Genomic DNA, 26,616 nt, shown 5'->3' on the forward strand with positions numbered 1-26,616 from the left:
TGAGATGCAGACAAGATAAGTTGAGCAAAACTCTTTTCAAGACTCATGTATTAATTTACCCCAAAGGGCACATGTACTAGTAACACAGAAATTTATGACAGACTAAGAAAACCCAGAGCATACTACTGGAATTGTTAAATACTGAAACTGTCAAAAGAGCTCTGCTTACCAGATCATCTAAGGCTGTGATGCCCTGTTTGCTTTACTCCGCTGGGTACACATTCTTTTCTATTGTTCGTGTTATAAGGAAATGCACACTTAGCTAAAGGCAATACAGAATCATTCAGCTTCTGTAGTCTCTGCTTTAGTGTTACTCCAAAGAATTCCTGTATTTCTTTAACAATAACATAAAAATGCACATTTAAATATAAGCTATTGAATTATTGTGCTTAACACATTATAGGGATGATTTCACAGATGTATGGGTATACAAGCTTATCAAATAGAAATAAGTGGAGGAAAAGTTTAGGAAAAAAATAGTCACTGTTTTAAAAATGCAGTAAATGAGCTAAGAAATGCAGAAGACAGATGACAGTGCAGCTTGACTACTATCTTCTCTAGTATGGATGATGTTTATGCAATGTAAATAAGCTTTGTGTTGTGGAAAGAATATTAACTGTTGTAGTAGAAATGCTGTCACAGCCTGAACAGTGATTGAGCACCTGGTGAGAATGCAGGCCCAACCCATGGCAGCTCAGGTGCAAATAGAGGAGCAGCCAGAATCCACTCCCAGACCTCATTTAAGGGCTGGCAGTGGAGGTGAGGGTATCTCTCTGGAGATCACTGCCTACCTGAGGCCTTCTGAAGTTAAGCAGTTTTTCTTCCTTTGTTTCTGCATCTACGGGGCTTGTTCTCATTTGCTGTAGCCTCAGATTGTACCTCTCTGCTATTATTACTGTACTTTCTATCATACTTTAGCATTACAACTGTGCACTAAAAATCTCATTCTAGCCCTGGAGTTATGTAAGTATATCGGTTCTCAGAATTGCTTGTCTGCTGATCAAGGGCATGGTCTGGATAATCCTGACTAATGTTAATTTGTCAGTTATCCGTAGCCAAACATGGCATGTATATAATTTCAGCAGTTTTCTTTTTTTACTTCTGTGGAGTAGATGTAAAGCAGTAGAGTATTGGTGGGTAACAGGACCACTGAGATGGCACATGAATGCAAAATAACTGCCATTCCCTATTGGATTTCCAGTGAAAGATTTAAGTTTCGAGGTAACACATATTTAGTTTTTAATGCTGACTGCACAAGATCCAACTAAGCGTTTTGAGAACTATATATTCTACCTCCAGTGAGGTATACATATAACAAGAATGTAATGTTCCTCAGAGGATAGCTAATCCAAAACTGGTCTCCTGTGCTCAGATTAATCTAACTCCTGCTTAAGCTTTGTTCTGAGTCATTACACCATGGGGTTTGCTTTTACTTGGAATTAGTTCAACAAAGGCTTCTTACGTGAGGCATTTCAGAGGATGAATCCACTAACAGAAAACAGTGGCTTATTTTATAGAAAATTGCTCAATTTACTTGTTAATTACTGGTGTAGTATACAGTGCCTAGACTTTTAATTTTTTTTAAATAACCAGCAATTTTCTCTGTCAAGTGAAAACAATAACACACTTCTCAAGATTTCTGTGATTCTGATGTATTTGTCTGCATTTCTGAGTGTTTGTGAAATACTGATCCATTCCAAACTTACCAAGACCATTTGTCCATTTAGGATTTTGTTATGGGTCTCTCAATTTTACTCCGAGGGACAGTACAGGAGAAACTGAACTGGGCTTTTAATTTGTATGATATAAATAAAGATGGATACATAACTAAAGAGGTAAGGTCTACTTTTTATACTAATACTGAAACTGAAGGTTGTATGCAGAAGTCTTGCTTTGAAAGAAGAATGGGGTCAGAAGAACCACTGTCAAGGAATAATGTGTAGCATATTATAAAACTAAATGTCCTTTTTTTTTTTTTTTTTTTTTTTTTTTTTTTTTTTTTTTGCATTTTAAGGCATATACCAAAATTGAAAAATAATTATCATAAACTTATGTATGTACAGAAACATGTATGTATAGAGTACAGCAGATGACTTGCATCTATAGTTATTCTTACATTTTTTGTGATTCCTGCTATTAACAAAATTGAAAGCTTTTGATAAAAATGGAAAACTCATTGCGAGTGTGCGAGTTTGTGTGTGGGTATTTCTTCTTTCTCTTGAAAACTCAGTTGTATGAAGGTCTTGTGTGTTAACCTGCTGCTATAGAATTCTTTTTCCATTTACTTATGCATTAGATTTTAAGAGACTCTTCCCACAGTGAATGTGCACATATTCTGAATCAGTTAAAGTATTTAAAATCAGAAACATTCATCTGCATGTGCTGAACAAGTAATGAAAGCCAATGTGCAAGAATTCCTAGCGATACTCAGTACATTCTTGAAGCTGTTCAATCACTAAATAACAATGTAATTTTTTTCTCTAAAATGCTGATAATAGAAATTATGTTTTCTGAATCAAAGCACAATATATAATGCACCCTGAATTGCACTTTTTTTTTTTTTTTCTCTTCAGGAAATGCTTGATATCATGAAAGCAATATATGATATGATGGGGAAATGCACTTATCCTGTTCTCAAGGAGGACACACCTAGACAACATGTTGAAACATTTTTCCAGGTGGGTCAGGTAACAAAGGGAACCAAAAAGTTGCTCCATTTGTAGCTGTAGAAGGATTGGTTTTTTTTGTTGTTGTTGTTGTTTTTTTTTGTTTGTTTGTTTGTTTTTTTGCATTGTTGTAATAGTTTTGCATATCCTACCAATTTTGTTATTCTTCTCCATGGTTCATCCCAAGACACTTGTCTCTCAGATCTACTCGCCCTATGCTGCCGTTTCAGCAAGCTTTTCAAGCTAGTGTATTATTTTCTACATTGTTACAGCATTTTGGCCTAGTTGTTCCCTAGGCCTACATGTAAATGAAATGAATGTTAAAAATGACTTTTAAAGTAGATTTCAAGAGTGTAATCATACATTTCTGTTCTTTCTGAACAGAAAATGGATAAAAACAAAGATGGAGTAGTTACCATAGATGAATTCATTGAGAGCTGCCAGAAGGTAAGCAACCCGTGATGTATTGAATCCATATCAGCTGGCTACTGCTATCATACACTGATTTTATTTTATTTTTTGAAGTGACAGTGTGCAGAATAGCATTTCATTCATAGTTAACAGCGAAAAGTTTTTTTGCATTCAGTTAAATATTTATGTGTTCTGGGTAATACTCCTGATAAAATCAGCATACAGTCACAGCCATATATTATTTGAAAAACTGTCACATATAGGAGTGTTTCCTGAGCTGTACATTTTAGGGAGAGTGGAAGCAGCTTGCAAATCGTTGAATGGCAGGAGTTAAAAGGAGGCAAGTTTTGTGTTGTTTGTTTGTTTGTTTTTCCAAGGCAAGCCAGTAAGAACAGATTGTGATTAGTAGTTACAAGTGTTTACATTGTCCAGGTGGCCATTAATTTCCTTCAACTGTTGAAAGCAGCTCCCTGCATTTTGAGCCAGGATTGAGAGTAAACATGCAGCAAGAACTACAGCCTGTTTTCACTCCTCTGCCCTTGGAAACTGACTTGCTTTCACACCAGAGACAATGTGAGGAAGGATGCATTTTCAGAATTTTAAGGAGATACCATTAATACATAAGGTGAAGAATGCAAGAAAAAGAAAATACAAAATAATGGTACTGACTATTGGTGCGATAAGAGGTTATGTTGTTACATACTGCAAAATGTTGCATTACACCTCGTGATAAGGTGGGCTTGATTACATTATACAAATTGATAAGGCAAAACAAAACCTATGCTATTTGTTGCAGTGAAAAATATAAGGAATTGTAGTTGTGTTTGGATGCAATGTTAGCCTTCCCAGGATGGCTGATTAGTGTGAAGCTGTCAAGAGATCAAGAGTATGGACTGTGTGCGTTGCTGCTTGTGTGCATTGTATTCTGACACCAAGAAGTGAACAGTAGAACGAGGGACAGGAAAGAACAGCGCAGTTAGTGATAAATGTATAGTGATATGGAATATGGAAATTAGAACTGGAAATAGCACAGACGTGCTAGAATTTGTGTATTGTTCTATATATCCTTGGGATTGCTCTTGTGATTTAAAAGTAGCAAAATACAGAGAGGTCACAACCACACAGTGGTCACTTACTGACTCTTTTGACTTCAGGGTATTCAAAAAAAAAAAAAAAAAAAAAAAAAAAAAAAACCCACAGCTCTAATTTGGTGTGTCCTTAGCAATGGGTACTGGGTAGTGTCCTATCTGTCAGCAGTGTTGTATCACAGTGACGGTGGTTCTAGCTTGTCAGTCTTACTCAATATGAATGACAGGTATTTGCTCTGCTAATACTGCTAACACTGATCATCTGAAACAGAAGTTCATCTCCCAGCTGAGGTCTACAGAGTTCTGGAAGTTACGTGAAAGACTTACCAGAATATAGTGATAATAGTAATAGGCGGATTGCTTCATTTACAAAGAAAATTAGTACCTTCAGTAAAGAGTTGCCTGTTCTCCTTTGCCAAAGTGATTCAGTTTCTCACTTCTGTTAGTAGATTTCTTATTTTGCTCTTCTGAGTATTCAAAATAAGTGATTCATAGGGCATCTCTCTCACAACGTGACAGACACCATTCTCTCATCTTAGAGAGCAGGTTGTCTTGCTGCTTTGCTTGATGTGGAATCCAAATGATGACATACAAAATATATGCCCACTTTTTTTTTTTTTTTGTATTTAGACTTACTAAGACCTTTCTTTTATTAACAGCTCTGAGCTGCAAAGTGTTTAATTCGTATTTCTGTCAGGATTTAGTTTCAGAAATGAGATTTGGGTTTTTAGTTCAACCTGAGTCCTTCAAGAAAATTTCTTCAGGAGCTGTGGTCTGTTAATGTGGCTTCAACTTTTTCAGGATTACACTTGTTCCAGAGGACAGCAGTGGCCTCTTCCTTTTAAAATACACTGTAGGAAATTGTTTTATTAATAAATTAGTAGGTGTGAGACTGATCTAGAAAGAGAATGTTAAACTTACTTTCTTTTCTCACCATGCAGTGATTTGCATCACTCCAGAGTGTGAAGTATCATCCTTCATGAGTATATAACAGCGTCTAAAACAAAACTGAATAATTCTGTAATCCTTCCTATAGTAAACTCATCTGTTTTGATTCTGGCATGCAGTGTTTTTATAGTCTTTTTTTAATAGTCCTTCTACATGCTCTTGTGCTATGGAAAAATAGCGTATATCATCATAACAACCCTTCTTTCAATATCTTTTTTCCAAGCTGCAAAATACTCATTTTAGTTCAATTTTTCTGAGGAAACCAACCCACACTTTAAGCTATCCTTGGCACTCTACATAGGGTACTGCTAGTTCTACTGTTATCTTTTTCTTACCAGAATCTTTTGTTGCTGAGTCAGGACAGGGTTACAGCATGCCTGCAGTTCCCTAGACTTTGATGTCTGTCTTTGTTTCCTCATCTACAAGCCATCCTTTGGTATACAAGCTGATATTAGAGCAAGTCTGCTTAAAACATTCCCTGCTGGTTTTGCATAACAAATGATTCTACCTCAAGCCTTGGAATGGAATGCCCATTTACCAACATGGCAGCAAGAGCTGCATCTGGTGCACATAAAAATATGCTAGAGGCACACAGGAAATGTTCACAGTTCTCTACATTCTGTTCCAAGCTGCAAAATGAGAGTCAAAACAGTGCAAGAAAACAAGTGCTGCAGAACACTCTCAACCAAACTCTGAAGCTAAGATCACTTCTAGTGTGGATCTTATAGTGTGGCATGCTTTAAAAGCAAGAACTAACACAGCAGGGCATATTTAGAGAAGCTCCACTTTCAATTGCTGTGATTTATTTATTTAGTTGGTTGTAGCATCAAGGGCCTCTGTGTTCTTAAACACATACATAACTGTCTCTTTCAAAATCCCATCTTTGTGCTGAGTACTTGTTTGGCGCAACTATTATTGTGGTGGCACTATACGGTCTAAGGAATATATGTAGTTCAGGACTCTGAATTCATAGTCCCTGTGCAGAGGATGGCCTCTGCCTTCACAAAGTAAATATTAGGACGTTATGTAAGGAACTACAGAGCATTCAGTCTTCATTGAGTATGGTCTTGTCTAGGCACCAAGTATAAGAACCTATCTTTCCTCATGGAAAAAGTAGGGACAGCAGAAGTGTTTCCTCTCAATCCTATCCAGTTCTTTCTCCTCTGTCCTTTGGCTGCTTGGTGTCACCCCTACAGACCTTCCCCCGATCCTTACCCATAGACACTCAACTTTATCATTCCCAACCCCAAGCTCTTTAACATCAAAACAGTCTTTAATATAAAGGGCCACGCTACCACACTTTCTTCCTTGTCTATCCCTTCTGAAGAACTTACAGCCATCCATCATAGCACTCTAGTCATGAGAGTGGTCCTACCATGTTTTCGTAGTAGCAGCTAGGGCTGATGGTCAGTTGCTTCCAGCTTCTCCTGCTTGTCACCCATGCTGTGTGTATTGGTGTAGTCATCTGCCTCGCTCCCAGCTCAAGCATCATTCCTATAGGCTCATCTCTTGTGAGCCCTGTTTTGTCCCCTTCCCCTGTCGTAGCTAGTTTAAAGCTCTTTTGATAAGCTCTGCTAACTCCTGTACTAGGATACATTACCCCCTATATAGGTGTGTTCCATTGACGGACAGCAGGCCTGGGGCTGAGTAAACTGCTTCTTGATCAAAGAACCCAAAGTTTTTGCTTTGACACCAGCCTCTGAGCCAATTATTCATTGCTTGTACTTTCAATGTCCTTCTCTGCTTCTGAAGGTAAAGAACAAAAGATCGCTTGAGCTCCCACTCTTTGAACTGAACACCCTAAATCCTTGAAAGCTCTTTTCATATAGTTTTATAGTATAGTTTTCATATAGGAATAGTTTGTAGGCTTCTCTGAGCAATTTCATCACTGCCTGCCTGAACTATGAGTAATGGAAAATAATCAGTGGACCTAACCAGCTTTGGCAGTTTCTTGGTTATGTCCCTGATCCAGGCACCAGGAAGGCAGCACGCTTCCTGATGGCTCGGGTCCAGCCTGCATAGGGGGCTGTCCATTCCTCTGAGAAGGGAGTCGCCCACCGTGACCACCTTTCTTTCTTTCCTGACAGGAGCAGTCACAAGACAGGGGGGTGATCATCTTGCCTTAAGCTCCCTCCTAGGCAGATTCTCCATCGCCTCACCACTCACCTCTTTCAATTTCCAGCATCTAAACCTGTTTAGAGGGAGCTGGGGAAGTGGGCTAGCTAGGCGGAGGGGGGGAAGGGGGAAGCTCTTGTGATGCTGAGTCAGGCTTCTGGTCCACCCCTCCTCATCCATCAAGTCTGTCCAACTGTGACTGGGCAGGGGGTCAACTACCTTTCTGGGGGTGTTTCCCTGGCATCCTTCTCTCTGGCATGCCAGCGACTCACTCCACCACTCAGTCATCTTCTGCTCACACTCTCTGATGGTCCTTAGTGTCTGCACCTCCTCCTTGAGTTCCACCACCAGGCTGAGCAGCTCATTCACTGCTCACACCTCACACAGATGGAATCTCTGCCATCCTCCCCAAGCACTCCCTGCAGCTGGAGACTTGAACAGCTACCTGTTGTCTGGTGGAGACCATGTTTAGACCTGCAGTCTCAGAGACTGCCAAGAGAAAAGCCAGTCTCTTGAGCAAGGAGGGACAATACTTAGTCCTCACCACTTGACCCACCTGCCACAGCTGCAAGCACCATATGGGCAGCTGTGCTCTCCCACTGAACCTCCCCATTCTCAGTGGGCAGTGACAATGTTACTCACCCAGGGTGCTCTGTGTGCTATTTAAAGCTTATTATCAGGTGTGAACATCAAGGGCAGGGGATGACAGTTCATAGGGTCTTTAAACTGTGCCACTAACCAAGCTAGCTCCACTCCTACCGACTCAGGAGCCCGCCCACAAGCTGCCAACTCCCCAGCAAAAGCACAGCACTGTTGCTGACTACAAAAAAAGCCTTAAAAAGAGCTCTTTTATTGGCCCTTTTTGCTGCAGATCCCTTGCCCAGTGCAGTCGTACCTGCTCTGAAGCCACAAAAAAAAAAAAAGTATATCACTACAGTGAAGACCAGCAATTTATAAATTGTCCTCCCCCTCTACCCTCATGAGGCCACATTTTAAATACTGTCTCCAGTTCTGGACTCCCCAGTTCAAAAAAGACAGATGTCCTAGGAGTCCAGCAAAGGACCACAAAGATGATAAAGGGCCTGGAGCATCTCCCGTATGAGGAAAGGCTGATTGATCTGGGTCTGTTTGGCCTGGGGAAAAGAAGACTAAGAAGGGATGTGATGAATGTTTGTAAGTATCAAAAGGAAGGTGGGAGCCAAATGGATGAGCCAGGCTCTTCTCAGTGGTTTGCAGCAATACAACAAGGAGAAAAGGCCTAAAACTTGAGCATAGGAAGTGTCAATGGTTTACAGGCTGGCTCAGCCCAATTCTGTGACTAGCGGGGGCAGAGGGACCCACAGATCTGCACCTCTGGAAAGGGGAAACAGGGGAACCCGAATAATTAAAAACAGCAGCAATGATCTGAGGAGAAGCAAACTGATTTACTAAATGTGGTATCAGAATGCATGATAACACACAATATACAATATAACTAGAATTGAAACTAATAAATATAATGAGAGAGAGTGTCCAAAAGGTGGAAAGGCCTCACCATAACGCTGAGGTGAGATGTGCAGTCAGGTCGAGCAGGAGAGAGGAGAGCTGAAAAAACAAAGGGACATCAGGTGACCGTGCCAGGGTTATATCTCCTCTCTGAAGATAAAGTGTTCTGAGGTATGTAGTTCTTCTCTTCTGGACAGGTGCCTGGAACTGGAGCATTAACACTTTAATGCCCAGTGCACTACATGATGTTATAATGTGGAATACTGACAACCAAAAATCGTAAAACTGTGACAGGAAGTTTCTTACTAACAGGCAGAAGAACTTCCTCATGGTAATAGAACATTGGAACAGATTACCCTGAGAGGTTGTGGAGTGTTCTTCATTCAAGTCCCAGCTGGACTTCTACCTGTGCAATCTAGTGTAGGGTACCTGCTTTAGCAGCAGGAGTGGACTCAGTGATCTCCTGAGGTCCCTTCCAATCTCTGAAATTCCAACATTAGGAGTATACCCGTTAAACACTTCTTTTTTTCTGCTAACAATTTCTCCAAATAAGCTGAAAAACAGGTATTGTCATTACATGTGTACAGTTTGTCCCACCTAATTTCACTATAGATATTTGCTAGCTCTATTTGTGATGGTGTATGATTTTCATGTTTGCTTTGTGTGTTTGTTTTTCACAGGATGAGAATATAATGCGGTCCATGCAGCTCTTTGAAAATGTGATTTAATGAAGGCATTAGGTCAACTACTAATGGACAAATATAAGCAATTCTGCAACATAATCTAAAAGATGGGTTTCCCACTTTACCATAAATAAAGTTACTCAGCTTTATACTGAGACATGCAATATGCAAATAAGTCTTTTTTTTTTTTAATTAAAGTTTTCTCCCTAAATCTTTCAAAATTATACATTTTAGTACTTCAGCAGTGGCTACTTAGCAAGATTGTTCTGAAAAGTCAGTGTTTTATTTCAGATCCCTCAAAACAGAACCTGACATGAGTTTTTATTATTATTCCAAACCTTAGATAATATAGTTTTAATCAAACAAGGAAATTAAACACTCTTAGTTTTGCTACATATTTGTACTGGATTCAGCTTGGGGTGTTTGAGCATACTTATTAAGTCTCAGCTTCTAATTTACACAGAGACATTACCATGTATTTTCTTTTCATGTTTGTATGGTGTAGTCCTCATATTTTTAATCAATACTTCTAGTTAAAGTGCTATCACTGATGTCCAGTGCACAGCTTGCAGCAATTGCCTTTCACATTTGACGTGCTTCTGTCCTCTTCAGAAACACCTCCCAAACCTAGTAAAATAGGTAACGTGAGAGGAAGAAGTGTTAAACGATAAACACATTGAAATTATGACTGCTTCAGTAGTTCTGTTCCCTAACAAATACTGGTAAGCTTCTATCAAGCATGCTTATCTAGTAAATCTGCATTTAATTGATCATGACAAAAACATCAAGATATTCTACCTACTGTACTTCTAAATTAAGAATCTTCTGAATTTGAATTTTTTAATGAAGAAAACTTAACTAGCTCCTAACACTGTTTCCATGAGTGTCTTGTTGCCTTTAATAAAGTGAAAAAAAAAAAAAAAGAAGTTGTTTTAAAATTTTCATCCCTTTTCAGTGCACAGAATCAATATCACTAGGCAGTAACATCTACTAATGACTACTAGACGAGCTAACATCTGTGTCAGCATTTTTGTAGTATCTTTAAGATTCAGGATGAAAAAATGAAGCTTCAACTATACAATATTATATACATGTGATAACTGCATTAAATTTTTTAGGATAATTTCTTCATTGAGATTCGAGAAACCTAAATATGAATCTAGATAAAAATATATGTACCTAAAATATACTTATGCCCCTTTCAATACATGTAATTTTTAAGATATATTGTCCAGAGTTTCATGCCAATACCTCCCAATAGGTGAAATGCTTTCAGAGATAGGCCGATCTTCATTGTGACATTGCTGCAGAAAACGTGAAATGGGATTAATGATGTAGAAAGAATGTTGTAAACATTCTTTTGCAAGAAAAAAATCAGGTATCTATTCTGGTGTAGAGGTGGGATGTTAGAGGCATGCTGAGGCTGCTCTGCTATCACCAGTGTAGGATAAGAGTAGTACAATACATGTACACCTGAAATTTGCTGTAGAGTGTTTGTGTAAACTAAGTGTGCACATTTTGTAAAAAAATAATATAAGAAATAAAGTAAACAAAGAAAAACAAACAGCATGAGCATTTTTTTTTGTGTTGTTAAAGAAATAGTTATTTCTTCAGATAAAAGATTTCTGCCAACAAAGCTTACTTATTTTAAAAAGCTTAAATACATATATATTGACTTAGAACTGTTCTGAATTAAATTTAATTTAGTCAGCCAGCAATAATCTTCTTAATATTCTGAAATCGTTTTCGCATAATCAAATATTATTTAACAAGACCCGCTGAACGACATTTTGCAATCAAACTCAATTACAATAATGGACAGATGCTGCTCCGGCTTCTGACAACAATGTGCTGGGCAGACCCTGATTGTTCCCTGTTCACTACGTGTATGGTATGTTCATCTTCATACCTTCAAAAGCTGACTCTCAGAATGTCTAGGTGGGCTCTTACAATTCTGTGTCTAATCCACTAAGTCCTGGTGAACCAGAACAGCATCCACGTGTGCCTATGGCACAGAGTAAGTTAAATGTTTTAAAAGCATATGTAATTTAACACAAAGTTAATTTCCATTTAAGTAATTGAAGCCAAATTATTTTGTGTTCCACAAATATACAAAACATATTATTCAGATCTATTAATGGAAATTGTAATTTATAACAAAATATAAATTTATATTTACTCTGCTTTTGAAATAATATCCAGTGTCTTTGTAAGCACAATGCATACATAAATAGCAGCCAATAGAGAATTAATAGAGTCGTTCATAATCATATATTCACAAACTTATGGGACTTTCCCCACTCTCCATTATACTGAAAAAGAACTGTGATTAATTTAAGAGAATATAACATACCACAAAGTGATGTTCACAGGCAGTTTATCTTCAGACTTGAACTCACAAATCACTATGGATTTTTTGTTCAGGGGAATACAGAACAATAGGTTGGAATTTTAGATTTGATGATAGTCACCGTTGCCTGGTGATGAAAATATAATGCATTTAAACAAAGTAAGGTGCGCTAGCACTACATTTGAGAGTATTCACATCATGTCTATAAACTGTATAATTCAAAACTTTTAGTTGTCTTTACTGCTATGAAACGAAATGGTAGAAAATTAAAATGCATTATTTACGAAGAAATTTACTTTCAAAAGAGTTGAAAATAGTAGACTGAAAAAAACAGCAGCATTGTGATAACTAACGAAGAAGAGTGATATTCTGGAAGATATTTCCAATAAAAGTACTGATCATATACATTGTAACTCAATTTTCTAATAGCGGATAGATTCATTAGCTGTACTATGTAATGTCATTGACTATGATCACAACTTAGGTGCTTCTTTCCAGCTTTTTTGTATTTTTCTCTCTAAGAATTTTAAAAAATGTGCAGAAAGACCACACAGTAATCTGATTGGCAACAATAAATTACTGGACAGAGATAATAATTAGAGGTGGCTTAATGATTTATTGGATCAGCTCTATTATCTAGACTTAAATTCTCAGAACATCAAAATGAAGTGCAATTTTCCTCCTCTTCCTCCTCCTCCTCTCACTGAACACAAATCAGGAACTTTCACACTGGTCTGTGATGATCATACAGTCTGCAATATGAACACTCCTATCGCCCTTAAATGAATATGAGTATCCCTAAAAAAAGAGTGGCTGCCTATTGATTTTACGGTTGCTTATTAAGAAAAAAAAAGGCTCAGAAATGGTAAGACCTACATTTAGGGTCCTTACCCTCCACATTATTTCTGTTCTTTGTCAACAGTCACTCAATATCATACATGCAACTGCTCGTGGGGTCATTAGAACAAATAATTTCAATTCTAGATGAACATCCGAGCCAATGTTTTCTCACTTTTTCTTCTCTCCTTCTCGATGAACAATGAATTGTGAAAAAGTTGTGAACAGAATGTTTAACAGTATAATACTTTTCTGTACTTTACTATTTAAGTTTTTGATTTTTTTTTAAATGTGTAGCAACTGAGGATCTTAACCTCTGAGTTAATCAAGATGGGCTAAAATGTGAGCATCTGATTTTCTTAGTAAGTGACCTAAGTACTAAGCTATTAGGGAATGGGCAGGCATCATCAATAACAGCAAATAGTTTCTTTTAGCAAGGGCTAAGAGTGCTGAGGAAAGCACTTGGGCTCAGAAAAAGGAACATATAGCCTTCATCCCGGGTGCACTGAAGGAAGGCAAATATTTAGCCTGAGTCAGGTGTCAAAAGGGGCCAGGAGCAATTTGCATTTAACATTTGGTGAATACATGGATCACTCTTCACGGGTATCTACCCTACTCTATGGTCTGTTCAAGAAGCCCTTATGCTTAACTCAGTGTGAAAATCTACTTCGTAAATGCTGCAGTGCCTAATTTGGACTAAGGATTCATATAAAGCATCCTGGATATTAACCCACGCCACACCCGTTCTAAACCCTGGACAAAGACTTTACAGAAAAGTGAAGAATTCAAAAGAAAGAACAGAGAGTGACTTAGTTAACTAGCAGGATGCATAAACTTCCCACCAAGAAGAATAAAATCTTCCAAGCAAATAACATTGGTAGGGATCCACACGGATGGATGCTGGCTCCGCAAAAGAGTTTTTCGAATGTGGATTGATGCACTGTTTGAGTATGGCCATTCAGTTTCTGATGTAGCTATCAGTCCCCTGGAATATTTTACTGAAACACTCTCCTGTGTTTCCTGCTCTGAGATTAAAATAATGATGAAGACAAATAAAAGAGAGAAATAAAAAATGGGAAACAACAGAAGCTAACCAGCGGAATATGCTTCATGCAGTGTAGACTTAAGGTCATTTCTATCATCACTTAATACCTCAAAAGGACTGAAACAACTATATTTATAGTGGACTAGAATTGCCACAGTTTAATTTTTAAAAAATCCTGTTTTATACAATACTAAAAGCTGTGATGTTAAAATAAGTACTTCTCTGAACTGGGTTATTAATCTGATAGCCAGATACGGAAGTTGTTTTGGCAAAAATGCATTCAAGTGTACAGTTTACACAGTACTGTCTGGTCAACTCACCTTTCCACCATATTGCTCCAACTTTTGTAAAGCAACAGTGATTTTTTCTCTAAATTTCTTGTCCATTAATCTCCTTGAAAGCTATTGGAAAAGTAAAATAAAGAGGTCTGTAACCCATTCACTTTTCTTTGGGAAATGAGAGCCAAAAGAAACATCATTTTAAAACTTAAAGCTGATGTCAAAGTATGGATCTCAGTCAAGGCAGAAGGAGTGAAACATTAACTGTTGAGCTTTCTTTGAATTGAAGTTTCTCATCCATTAGCCAAACAGTTTAAAATTTTATCTTTTAGCAAACAAATTTGGAAGAGGAATCAATACAAAGTCATTCTTGAAGTACTGTCAACATGAAAAGTTAACATGCTTTTCATGTGTACCAAAAGGGATTTACTATAGTGAAAATACTCTAAAAAAATATTGCAGATTCTCTCTTTCTTTTAATTTGCTGTAAAAATTCTATTTGGAAGAAAGCTACGTTAAACCATGTCTGTCTGATAGAGGAGGGAAGTCTACAGAGGAAGTCTACAAAAGGATTCAGTATAAAAATACATTGCCCAATTCAACTTGAAGTTTACTGAACAAAACTTCCATGTGCAGAAATGCCATATGAAAGAAGTAGAAATATGCTCCTGTGATAATTTATTGGCACTTTTACAGATTTTTGAAAACATTCACATTTGAAGTGCAAAACTCACTTAGCAATAAACATAAATATTGTTTCAAAACATAGCATCTATTTCACCTCAGGCTCAAAAAGTTGAATCTGTTTTTAAACAGGAAACAATTCAATTATTAATTGATATTAATGATGAAATGAAATATTAATTCAATAATTAAAATCTCAACATTAACAACAGGTTTTGCACAGTTAGAACTTTTGAAGTCACTAGACTCTTAAAGAATGATGGACTTGCACAGAGAAATATATGAACTAATGCATTTAATGGAACTGCTGAGTCCTCCAGTGTTATCTATGCAGATATTACAGTAAACATCTCAACAAAAGTACCCCATAAATACATATAATCTCTTATTACAACATTAAAACTTACATTTGTAAGCAGATGCTTAAGATGGTCGTTAAGAGATGGGCCAACAACAGCACTCAGTTGAACTAAAGCATCTAATCCCCTTTCAAATACTTCATCATCTGAATGGGCCTTTGAGGGAAGGAAAACAAATCCTGTCAAATATTCAGACAAGTGCACAAACTCTTCAAAAACACAATCTCTATTTTATGATTGCATTTTTGTTATTGTACTTTTAATAAACTAAAACTACTGGAAAACTGCTTATTTTTATGATGTTATAAACAGTGCAGAAATATAATACAACTGAATATTGTCTAGATTTAATAATTAAATGCAGAGTTTGGGTTTTTTTGTAGAAAGTAGAAAACGAAAGCCTCTGCAATTTGTCTGTGAAATTATTGCACGTAATTAAAAAAAAAACAAAAAAGGAAGCTGCTAATTTATGCTCGATACGCAAATAAATACATTCTGCAAGCAAAACTATGTCTAATATTTCACTTTTGAAATGTATCCTACGTACAGCACTGCACAGCTTATTAGGAAGAACTTCTTAAAAATGTGGATATATCAAAATTGGGAACCAACATTTTAGTTGAAAATGTAACAAACTGAGAATAATTCTTAATTAATTCATAATAATAGTCCTTGTTAGAGAAACACAGGAACCAATGACTTTCTGGCTCAATGAATTTAGCCCTGCCAACTACAGCTTTATCATCTGCCAGCAACCATCACGCACTTACCTACTTCTATAGTGCTTTCTCATCTCTACTGCTCCCATTATCAAATTAATAACAATGACTGGAAGAACAGACAAAAATAATTCTTCTAAAAAAAAAAAATAAAATAAAAAAAGCATCTATGAAAATGTCTGCAAGAAGAATAAGACATACCAATGCAGCCTTTAACACAGGAACTAGACGAGGCAACAAGGGAATGGCTTTTTCAGCAGCACCTTCAGTCAGAAGTAATTCTTTAAAACCCTCCTTTGAAACAAATGTATAGGGATGCTTTGTCTCTCTCAGACCCTGGTGCAAATGTAAAACATATTCTCTTAAAAGATATTCTTTTAAACAAAAGATCATTTTAAAAATTCCACATAATGGAAGGACAATGTTTAGATTCTCCTACATCAGTTCAAAACATAAAATACACTAACTCCACCATGTGGATCCACTGAGTACAACTGTGATCACAAAATACTCATTTTTCTTTTGAAACAGTGAATATTAAAACCTACGTTATGAATGTTGATATTTTAATCACTATTTGTACTTCATTATCTTTAATCTACCTATCCAGAGGAATTTTTCAACAAGGCCATCAACAGAAGATTATGTTATATTTGCAAATAACTTCCATACCATGAGGGAAAATTAAATAGAAAATTAAACAATAGAAGGAAAGATAGCACCCCCAGCAATTGCAAAAACTGGTGAATGGTACAAATATTCATGATGACCTAAACAGCAGAACTCAAAGATTAAAGTTGTATGGTGGAAGTCTCTCTTCTTTCCTTTACAGGAGCTGCAAGCTACTTTAAGTACTGACAGCTTGTTTAATCTTTCAAAGGAATTGAATGCTCTGGAGGCATTCAAGGCCAGGCTGGATGTGGAACTGGGCAGCCTAGTCTACTGACTGGCGATCTTACCCATGGCAGGGGCTTTGAGACTAGATGATCTTTGAGGTTCTTTTCAACACAGGCCATTCTAGGATTCTATGAAAATAAAAGCCCGCTCTACAGAACGCACTATATTCAACTTCTATTAAGACTCCCAAAACATATTTGGCTATAAATGATGCTATTGAAATATAAGAGTGTGAACATTATAAACAGTGTTTATTTTCTATTATTCTATTTTATTATATTAAAGTCCTAAAGAATTAGCATTTATATTATATGGAAATTATACGGAACCTGCTATCCAGCAGGTTCTCACTTCTGTGAAGAGCCATCTCCAAGAGCTATTTGAAGCCTGAGTAGCAAGCATGAGTGTACAGTAGTGACAGTTCTATGCCGAACTATGCTGATGATTTAAGAAGCACAATATAGGTAACTATAAAAAATAAGATCAACAAAAGGTTTAAAACTGATTATTTATCGCACTGTCAATGATAATCTATAGTACACTGAATATGCTTCAGATTTAGATGCAATCTCCTGCGATTAGCCTCTGAGCTTTTACACATAGATACTATGCTATATTAAAGTTTATGTTTCTAGCCTTTAATAATGTTGAGAAAGTTTCAATAATGTTAAATGTGCCCATATTTCTTCCCAAATCCATATATAGACAAAACAAAGTCAATCCAAATAGCTCAGAATGCTTGAAGGAGAAGGTAAGTCCAAAATCTCTCAGTAAATATATTACAAGGCCTGCTCTGAAAGAAATATCTCCTATCTTATTATGCTGGCCCACAATGTCAGAGGTGGATGTTGGTGGTAAGGCAGTAGAAACTGGACCTTCCCACTAAGCTAATATTCCCTTACACTTTTTTGACGCTTGACAGATGGCAACAGATGGGGCAGAGCCACTGCTGTGATGGCACGGGGCAGAGACTGGCCACAGTGCAAGCTGTGCTGGGCCACATGGGGCCCAAGAGTTGGAGATGTGTGTCTTAAGTGATTCTTAGAAGACCCAAAGTGACTCTAGCTACACTTAATAGCATGTGTCGAACATTCACTCTGTGTTAACATTAAATATAACATCAGAGGAAAAGAAGACAGAGCCACACTATTTTCAGTGAACACAGGTACCCAGTGCCAGGGTAAGAGGCAATAGGCAGAAACTGGAAAAGAAGAGGTTCTATTTGAAAACCAGTAGAAGCATTTCACTGTATAGATGATGCAACACTGGAATAACTTGCTCTCAGTGCCCCTGCTTGAGCAGCAGTTGGACAGATAGATCCATTAGTCTCCTCCCACCTCAAACATTTTGCGATTGTGTGATAACAGGAGGTAAAAGCATCTTGGAAGAGACAACCTCACTGCCTGAGCCAGAAAAGCATCTACATAAAGCTGTTGGAATGTGATGAGGAAGATGGTTTAGGTAATACTACAGCACAAGCATAAAAATAATTTTGATTTCCATTTCTTCATAGGTTTCTGATGAAAGAAATCATAACAGTGTCATCCATTCTTAGTATTTAAAACACTGCTTTTCTTTGCATTTATCTTTACATAAGCTAGGGTTATAGACAACTCAATGAAAGAAGGAAATATCAAAGCATTCCTCCTCTTCAGGTGTTAACAGTTCTTAAAATGTTGTAACTGAAATGCATATTAGAATCATAGAATCACCCAGGTTGGAAAAGACCTGCAAGATCACCCAGTCCAATCATCCACCTATCACCACTAGTTCTCACTAAACCACGTCCCTCAGTACAACATCTAAACATACCTTTAACACCTCCACCACCAGTGACTCCACCACCTCCCTGGTGGAGCCCCACTCCAGCACCTGACCACTCTTTAGAAAAAGCAGTACATCTTTATCCAGCCTGAATCCTCCTGGCGCAACTTGAGGCCATTCCCTCTAGTTCCATCACTAGCATCTAGTTCCACAACACTTGACTCTGGTGACTCCAAGAAAAAGGATACATCTGTTGCTGAAGCACATATATCTGTTTTAGAGATTGCAGCATGTGGTCAGAAGAGGAAAAACCATCCTTCAGTGACCTACACAAACAAGCAAAACTCTCTGGAGTACAATATAGTACAGAGGAATGTCTGTACACTACAGTGGTCAGAAAGGAACAACTGCTTTTTATCTCTTCTATCTAAGTAAAAAGGACTTTTAAACAAAAGTTACTGTAAGTAGGTCTGTACCTCTTAGTCGTAAGGAATTTTTTTTTTACCCCCCCCCCCCCCCCCCCTCGTATTTAGTGGTAGAAAAATAGTGAAACATTTGCAGTGAAAAAAGAGCACAGAAACCCACCAGCTGTCTTTTCAATGACCAGAAAACAAGTAAGAGAAAAATCTAACATAGCTCCACTGGTTTTAAATTACTCTTCATAGTACCCACAATAGATTTCAGTTGATGCTTGGAGGTGGGCCCTTCTTTTTACACAGCGAACGCTGTCAGGACCTCCAATTAAGTAGAAACAGCCTATGACAGCTCAGCCGTTTTATGCATACAGATCACTGCAAAGTCACACAAAAAACAACAATGTATTTTGACTGAAAGTGAACTGGAATTCAGCTAAACTGACAACTGAACTGTGAATTTCAATGCTTCCAAAAGATACAAGACAAAGAATCAACAGCTCTCCTGTGTGCTCTCTAGCATATCTACTCTTTCTTAGTCCCAAGCAAATCCAGACAGTGAATTTAGTCCTATGTAGATATGGTGACTATACGATTGGTCTTATCTACAAGAGTCATGTTTTCACAGTCCCCGGATGACTTTTTTGGACATCCAGACTAATGCATGTGAAAGGTATGTACTGGAAAAACATATGATCAAAAAAAGAAGAACACTTTGTGTGTGTTTGAGAGAATTGAAATCCTACTTTCTTTCTCCACAGAGTGTCCATATCTCAGATAAATGCTTAGGTCAGAAAGGAATGGGCTTGCTTTTACTTTCTTATTTAACTTTGTGTTTGAAATTAGGTTTGGAGAATGACAGTACCTTAGTTCCTCCCAGAATTATTTTAATTAAATCATGAAGAAGTAGACTGGCATTATTTAGCTTTTAGGAACACGCAGCTCTGAGACATTTTTACACATCCCTTGTTGTCACCTTTGTTTTGGTGACCCTGACTGAAGTCCCTTTGTGAAAGTGTTCTGACAGCCCCGGTCACTTTTGCACGCTTTTCATGACACCAATATGGTGAGTGGCAAAATGGCCTTTGTTGCAAGGAGCACACGCTTCTTAAAGCTTTTCCCATGCCTTAGGGCTACTACAGTTATCTCTGACCAATGGATATGTGGCATGTCTTGTTTCCTCCTTATTTGGTCTAACCTGTTCTTCTCTCTTATCTTCAAGACATTTGTTGCCATGGTTTCCCAAGGACCAAGGGGCCCCTGTGGACCCTGGTGACTGCCACAGCCCATTCAGTTGACTACACGTTGTTTCAAAGAATAAATCATAAATCATGAAGTCCAACTACAATAGCAGTTAAATAACAGAAGCTGATGTAAAAATGTAGCTGAGTACATTCACATAACATTTCAGCACTACATGGAATAAATACTGTATGCTTATTTTCCCAAGAAGACAGTTTACCTCTGCTAGAGTTACAAGAAGAGGATCAAAAGAAACTGTTTCAAGAGGGCACTCCCAGTGCAGTCTGTGCTTTACTGATCCATGCATTAACCTATGTAAAGAATTAAAGTTGAAACAAATTAACATATAATAATACACAATTTATTTCTAACACTACTCATATTGAAATATTGCCATTAGTTTTTTAAGACTATTACGCCATTGTATACACAACCTCAACATGTACTGCCCTCCGTAATGAAATGTGCAAGAGCACCTAGAAGTGCAATTATTGCAGTTTTCAAGATGGCAGTTTTCAGAATTCTAATCCCTACCACAAAGAAATCAGAAAATAAAAGTTATAAGAATTATAGACAGATCTCGTACAGACACAGAAGATGCTCCCTTTGTAAAGCTACTCATTTTAATAGCTGTCAATAAACATTTCCCTCAAATACTAACTGATAAGAAAAAAACAGCTGAAACTGAAAGAAAATTATACTGGAATTCTTCAGTTGATCCTGTATAAATGAATTATTTAACACATGTATATACATATATATATATATATATATATATATATGTAGTGCTCATGATTAATAAGTAATTATTAATTTAACTTGACAAAACACTAGAGAAAAGTGCTTATTATGTATGTGAATATGTAATAGAAAAGGGAATTCAGAATACCATAAAACACTTACATGTAGTTTTGTTAATATCCAGTATTGCTGAAAATTACAGAGTTGCAATAAACAAGATGTTCCCATATTACTTACTGCAGACAAAAAGACTGCAAGATGTTTGCTTAATAAAATGGCAGTAATTTTATTATCTTTGTTATTAGGAAAAGCACCTTTATATGAAGAAATCAGCATCTTTCATGAAACAGTTTTAACACTGCACAAAAAAGAACAAAAAGGAGCCATTATCAAACATATGGAAAATTGCTACTTTCTTTGAAAAGAAATTAAACTGCCTAAATAAAAGAGTATAAAGCTGCAAATAGATGTTTATCAATCTGTGTGATTCTACCTAAGCCTAACACATATAATAAAAAGGAAGCAAACAGAACTAAAATACCTGCATGGAATGCCACCTTTAGCATACGTAGCAGCAAACGCAGAAGGCGTTCTAGAAGGAGCAGCAAACTGCAAGGACACAAAAAAAGAAGAGAAAAAAGTGTTATTTGTTTATAAGTTTGAATATGTTAAAACTGCAAATTATTGAGAAGGGAGCTTTGTTGTATGATTGTAAAAATAAATTGAAAAAAATCTGCAGATACAGGATGGAAAACACACATTTGGTACATTTATCAAGAAAAGGGCTTTACAGAATTGTCTTCAGAGAAAGTTGTAAAAATGAACTAATAATGTAGAATTCATGCTTTCCTGATGCAGTGCTCCCATTTTCCTATTTTGTCGTGAAAATCTTAAGACTGAAATCTTACGAGTTCTCGCTTAACAGATTAAGGACATCTCACTTTCCCAATGGTCACTATATGCAGGTATCATGGCTAGGATAATTTTCTCTGTAGAGGGTGGTATGACTAAGTGCTTTGGATTTTTGATGAAAATATACTGATGATAGCACACTGATGCTTTACTTGTTGCATGGCAGTGTTTACAAAGAGCCATAGACTTCAGCCTCTTACCCTGCCCTGCTAAGCAAGTTGCTGGGGGTGCACAAGAAAGGGACATGGCCACAATAGTTGACTTCTCAACTGCTCAAAAGAACATCCTGTACCATATGGTGTCATGCTTGGCAATAAAAGCTGGGGTAAAGAAGGAGGGGACTTTGGAATGCTGGTGTTTGTCTTCTCAAGAAATCATTATGCGTAATGAGCTCTGCATCCCTGGAAGTGGCTGAGGATCTGCCTGCTGATGCTTTGGGAAACAGCAAATGAATTCCTTGTTTTTCTTTGATTGCACACACAGCTTTTGTTTTACCTAATAAACAGTCTTTACAAGTTTACAAGAACTCACAAGTTCTTGCACTTTTACCCTCTACAATTCCTTCACCCACCCCACTTGGGAAGAGTGAGCAGCTGTGTGCTTTTGAGCTGACACACAGCTGTGGGGTTACTCAACAACAGCAGCTAACTTGCAGGAGGTTGTTTTGCTCCAACTCCAGCCTGATCTGAGTATACATGAAATTTACAAGTTGGCAAGATGTAGAATAACATCAAACATTGAGCCAGATGGCATATGGGCACTGAAAATCAGTGGGAGCTTAGTGTGAGGAAAGCCTACACAAAGTTTTTGTGTTTTTTTTTTTATCATATGCATGGTTCTTATCAGGTTGAAATATGACATAATTTATTAGCTCAATGCTACATTCAAGATTAAACAACTTGTCACAAACTATATAGCATGAAATACCAGGAAATCTTAATTTCTGTCTTTCTAGTGTTTGAAGCTACAGCAACACTAATAAAATTCTGCACACAATTTGACTTTTCACTAACAATTTGTTAGAGTTCACGAGATCTAGATGATCTTCAAGATACTACCAGAGTCTTTGTTTCATTGCAAAACATGGCATGGGTTATCAAAGCCATAACTCTGATCTGTTCCCCTAAAGGACCAGGTGCCAAAATTTACAACTATATATAAAAAAAAAAACAAAACAATAGAAAACCTCATTAACTCTTGGTCCTAAATCATGTTTAGGTACATAGAAAGAAAAAAAAAGTTGCCACTAAAGCCACAGTTGTATCAAAACTTCTTTTTAAAATGAAGTAATAAACATGTTATTACTCAAACATTGCAGCATGTGATTTAGGTTGTAATTTAAGCAATGTATGATTAATAACAAAATTTTAGTTTAAATTATCAATATTGGACCAGAAGAATTATCTGCATGCATATCTTCAAGTATGGAAATTTTTTTCCAACAAAATAATGATTTTAAATAAAACAAAAGACCCACCACCCATACATACTGGATCAATAGTTTTGGGATTCAGCTTGTCACTGGGCTTTGGCTGTGGCTTAACCGCAGGTTCTGGAGAAGATGGCAAAGGAGAGGAGGTCTTGCTTTTCCGTGCTGCAGCCTTTGCTTTTATCTGGGTGCCTGATGACATGTTTAGAACATTACTACCTAGAATAGAAAAAGATTAAAAACATAGAATTGCATTCCTACGTGACAGGATATCAAGGGTTACAATCTCCAGGTCAAAAGACTGACATTAACAATGAAGAAAATCTGAATAAAGGAATCCTTATTCTTCTTTATCTCCTAATCCTGTGCTGCTCTCCTTCACTTTGCTAACATTTTCAAAATATGGCCTGCCTTTGGCAACAGATCTTTTAAAAAGGCCACAATTAGGCAATGAAGTCTCTTCAGAACACACAAAAAACATACATGGGATCTTTAAAGGCCAGGTAGTCCAATACCCCTACAGTGAAAGACAATCTACAGCTAGATTAGATGCTCAGAACCTTATCCAGCCTTATGTTGAATGTCTCCAGGGACAGGGCATCCACCACATCGCTGGGCAGCCTGTTCCAGTGCCTCATCACCCTTACTATAAAAAAAATTCTTCCTTATATTCAATCTAAATCTACCCTCTTCTAGCTGGTAACCATTTCGACAGGCTAGAGCCACTAGCTGAGCCTGGGTGAACCTGATGAGGTTCAACACGGTAAAGTGCAGAGTTCTGCACTTGGGCCAGAGGAATCCCAGGCATTCATACAGACTAGAAGGAGCAGTCCTTGAGAGCAGCCCTGCAGAGAAGGACCTGAGGGTCTTGATAGATGAAATATTTAACATGAGCCAGCAGTGTGCCCTTGCGGCTCAGAAGGCAAATCGTATCCTGGGCTCCATCAAAAGAGGGGTGGCCAACAGGGACAGGGAGGTGATTGTCCCCCTCTACTCTGCTCTTGTGAGGCCCCATCTGGAGTACTGTGTCCAGGTCTGGAGCCCCCAGCACAAAAAAGACAGAGAGCTGTTGGAGAGGGTCCAGAGGAGAGCCACAAAGATGATCAGGGGACTGGAGCACCTCCCCTATGAAGGCAGGCTGAGAGAGCTGGGCTTGTTCAGCCTGGAGAAAAGAAGGCTGTGGGGTGACCTCACTGCAGCCTTTCAATATCTAAAGGGAGCCTACAAACAGGAGAGGAATCAACTCTTTGAAAGGGTTGATAACTGCAGGACAAGGGGAAATGGTTATAAGTTGAGGTAGGGGAGATTTAGGTTGGATGTCAAGGGGAAATTTTTTACAGAGAGAGTGGTGAGGTGCTGAAATAGGCTGCCTAGAGAGGTTGTGGATGCCCCATCCCTGGAGGTGTTCAAGGCCAGGTTGGATGGGGCCCTGAGCAGCCTGAGCAGTATTAAATGGGGAGGTTCATGGCCCTGCATGTGGCATGGGGGTTGCAGATTCATAATCCTTGAGGTCCCTTCCAACCCTGGCCATTCTGTGTGCAATTATGTGTGATTTCCTGTATCATATCACAACAGATCCTGCTCAAGAGTCCATCCCCTTTTCTTACAGCTCCTCTGTAGATACAGAAAAGCTATTGTCAGGTCACCAAGGAACCTTCTCTTCTCCAGACTGAACAGCCCCCAGTCTCTCAGCCAGTCCTCATAGGAGAGGTGTTCCATCCCTTGGAGCATTTTTATTACCCTCCTCTGGACGTGCTTTAACAGTTCCACATCTCTCCTGTACTGAGGGACTCCACATTTGGACACAATACTGCAGGTGAGTCCTCACCAGCACAGAGCAGATGGGCAGGATCACCCATGCTGCTTTTGATGCAGCTCAGGATATGGTTGGCTTTCTGGACAGCACATTGCTGACTCATGTCCAGCTTCACATCCACCAGTACCTCCAAGTTCCTTTCAGCAGAACTGCGCTCAATCCTTGTATTAGCAGTAGGGGTTGCCACAACCCAGGTGCAAAGCCTTGCACTCAGATTTGTTGAACCATGTGTTCAGAAGCATCCAGACTCTCTCCACTTCCAATAAGCAATTAAGATATGTGCAGAGAACTTATAATACTGTTTTAAGTAACAACAATTCTAGATGCATTTCAAGTCACTGCTCACACCATCACAGAAAATGCAATAAAAAAATAAGCGGCAACCAGCAGATACTTTGGGACAAAAGTAAAGATGGGAGTTAGGAAAGTGATGAAGGATATGTACAAACCAAGTGCACAGCTATTGCCAAAGGTGTGATACCGAGGTTAATCGTCCTGCTGGCAGAGGACTAGGCTCCCCAGCACAAAAAACACAGGGACCTCTTGGAAAGAATCCAGCGGAGGGCCACAAAAATGGTGAAGGGCCTGGAGCATCTCCCCTATGAAGAAAGGCTGAGTGAACTGGGTCTATTTAGCCTTGAGAAAAATGACTGAGAGGGGATCTAATCTAGGTTTATAAATATCTGAGGTGTGGGAGCCACAGTGGTGAGGCCAGTCTCTTTTCAGCAGTACGTGGAGACAGGACAAGGGGAAATGGACATAAGCTGCATTAGCTAATTCCACACGAATGTGCACAAGAACTTCTTTATGGTGACAGTGACGGAGCACTGGAACAGGCTGCCCAGGGGGGTTGTGGAGTCTCCTTCTCTGGAGATGTTCAAGACCTGCCTGGATGCCTACCTGTGTGACCTGGTGTAGGGAACCTGCTTTGGCAGGGGGGTTGGTCTTGATGATCTCTAGAGGTCCCTTCCAACCCCTACAATTCTGTGATTCTGTGACAGACTTCACGCAAATGACAGGAATCCATAAATAGAAACGAGGCAAAAGCACATTTGAAAGACCGTCTTTCAAAAGAGAAAAAAAGGAGGCCTGGGTTTGGTTTCTGGAAGCCACATACAAAAGACAGACTGGCAATAAGCAGTGTGTAAAGGCGAAGCTGCTCACTTACCCCGCTGTGTGAGCCCTCTCCGGAGCGCAGCTGAGGCAGAGAAAGGGAGCAGCAGCAATTCCTCGTTTTCCGCGATTCCCTCGTCGCCCGGCCCGGCCCACCCGTGACCCGGCGGCGGGCAGCCCCACGCGCGGCCACGCTTCCTGCCGGTTGCCGGGGAAACTACGGGGCGCCGGGAGCCCAACATTCCTCGGCAGGCCGAGCCCGGGGCGGGCGGAGCATGCGCGGTGGAAGGGCGTGCGCCGGGTCCTCCTCCGGCTGGAGCGGAGGGCAGGGTGTGCGGCTGAGGCATGAGGGTGCTGCAGGAGAGGTGATGGTCGTCCGGTCGTCTGGTCGTCCTCCGTCACCTCAGTGCTAATATCTGCCACCAGCCTGCCTTTCCCCCGTTACAGCCCAGCTGTGTCCAGCCCAAGCCCTCCCCTTGGCTTCCATCAGTAGTGTCACTGAATCAAGTGGACTGTGAAGATATAAATAAAAATATGCTGATATTACTTGCCATGTTCTGGCAAGTACATGACAATGACATGTTGCCAGTCGTTTCTGTTTCAATTATAAGTACAGAAAAT

General features: G+C 38.7%; 2 protein-coding genes across 18 annotated transcripts in view; one reads left to right on the forward strand and one right to left on the reverse strand.

Moving 5' to 3' along the window:
* KCNIP4 (potassium voltage-gated channel interacting protein 4) overlaps positions 1-10,952 on the forward strand; it is a 380,467-nt gene extending 369,515 nt beyond the window's left edge. For 8 of the 13 annotated variants that reach the window (XM_048941682.1, XM_048941687.1, XM_048941680.1 and 5 more), the window contains 4 exons: positions 1,728-1,835; positions 2,574-2,678; positions 3,051-3,113; positions 9,394-10,933. In XM_048941682.1, coding sequence (XP_048797639.1) covers positions 1,728-1,835; positions 2,574-2,678; positions 3,051-3,113; positions 9,394-9,441 — 324 coding nt within the window. In that variant the 3' untranslated portion in view covers positions 9,442-10,933. Of the gene's footprint in view, positions 1-1,727; positions 1,836-2,573; positions 2,679-3,050; positions 3,114-9,393 lie in introns of all 13 variants that reach the window. The other 5 variants (XM_048941681.1, XM_048941686.1, XM_048941685.1 and 2 more) reach the window with 5 other exon arrangements.
* On the reverse strand, positions 9,910-26,250 carry PACRGL (parkin coregulated like). 5 transcript variants are annotated; one of them, XM_048941676.1, is made up of 10 exons: positions 26,051-26,250; positions 23,128-23,285; positions 21,267-21,334; positions 20,205-20,295; positions 15,870-16,004; positions 14,998-15,105; positions 13,949-14,029; positions 11,750-11,873; positions 10,648-10,700; positions 9,911-10,023 (listed from the first exon to the last, which is right to left on the reverse strand). In XM_048941676.1, exons 1-8 carry the CDS (start codon positions 26,235-26,237, stop codon positions 11,817-11,819), a joined length of 885 nt encoding a protein of 294 aa, XP_048797633.1. In that variant the 5' UTR covers positions 26,238-26,250; the 3' UTR covers positions 9,911-10,023; positions 10,648-10,700; positions 11,750-11,816. The 5 variants fall into 5 exon arrangements, with proteins under 5 accessions (XP_048797634.1, XP_048797633.1, XP_048797635.1 ...); XM_048941677.1 differs by lacking the exon at positions 10,648-10,700 and having other exon boundaries at positions 9,910-10,023; XM_048941678.1 differs by lacking the exon at positions 9,911-10,023 and having other exon boundaries at positions 10,293-11,401; positions 23,128-23,258.
* Between the last annotated feature and the right edge of the window lie 366 nt (positions 26,251-26,616).

Source organism: Lagopus muta, chromosome 4 (genome assembly GCF_023343835.1).
Source record: "Lagopus muta isolate bLagMut1 chromosome 4, bLagMut1 primary, whole genome shotgun sequence".
NCBI classification, from domain to species: domain Eukaryota; kingdom Metazoa; phylum Chordata; class Aves; order Galliformes; family Phasianidae; genus Lagopus; species Lagopus muta.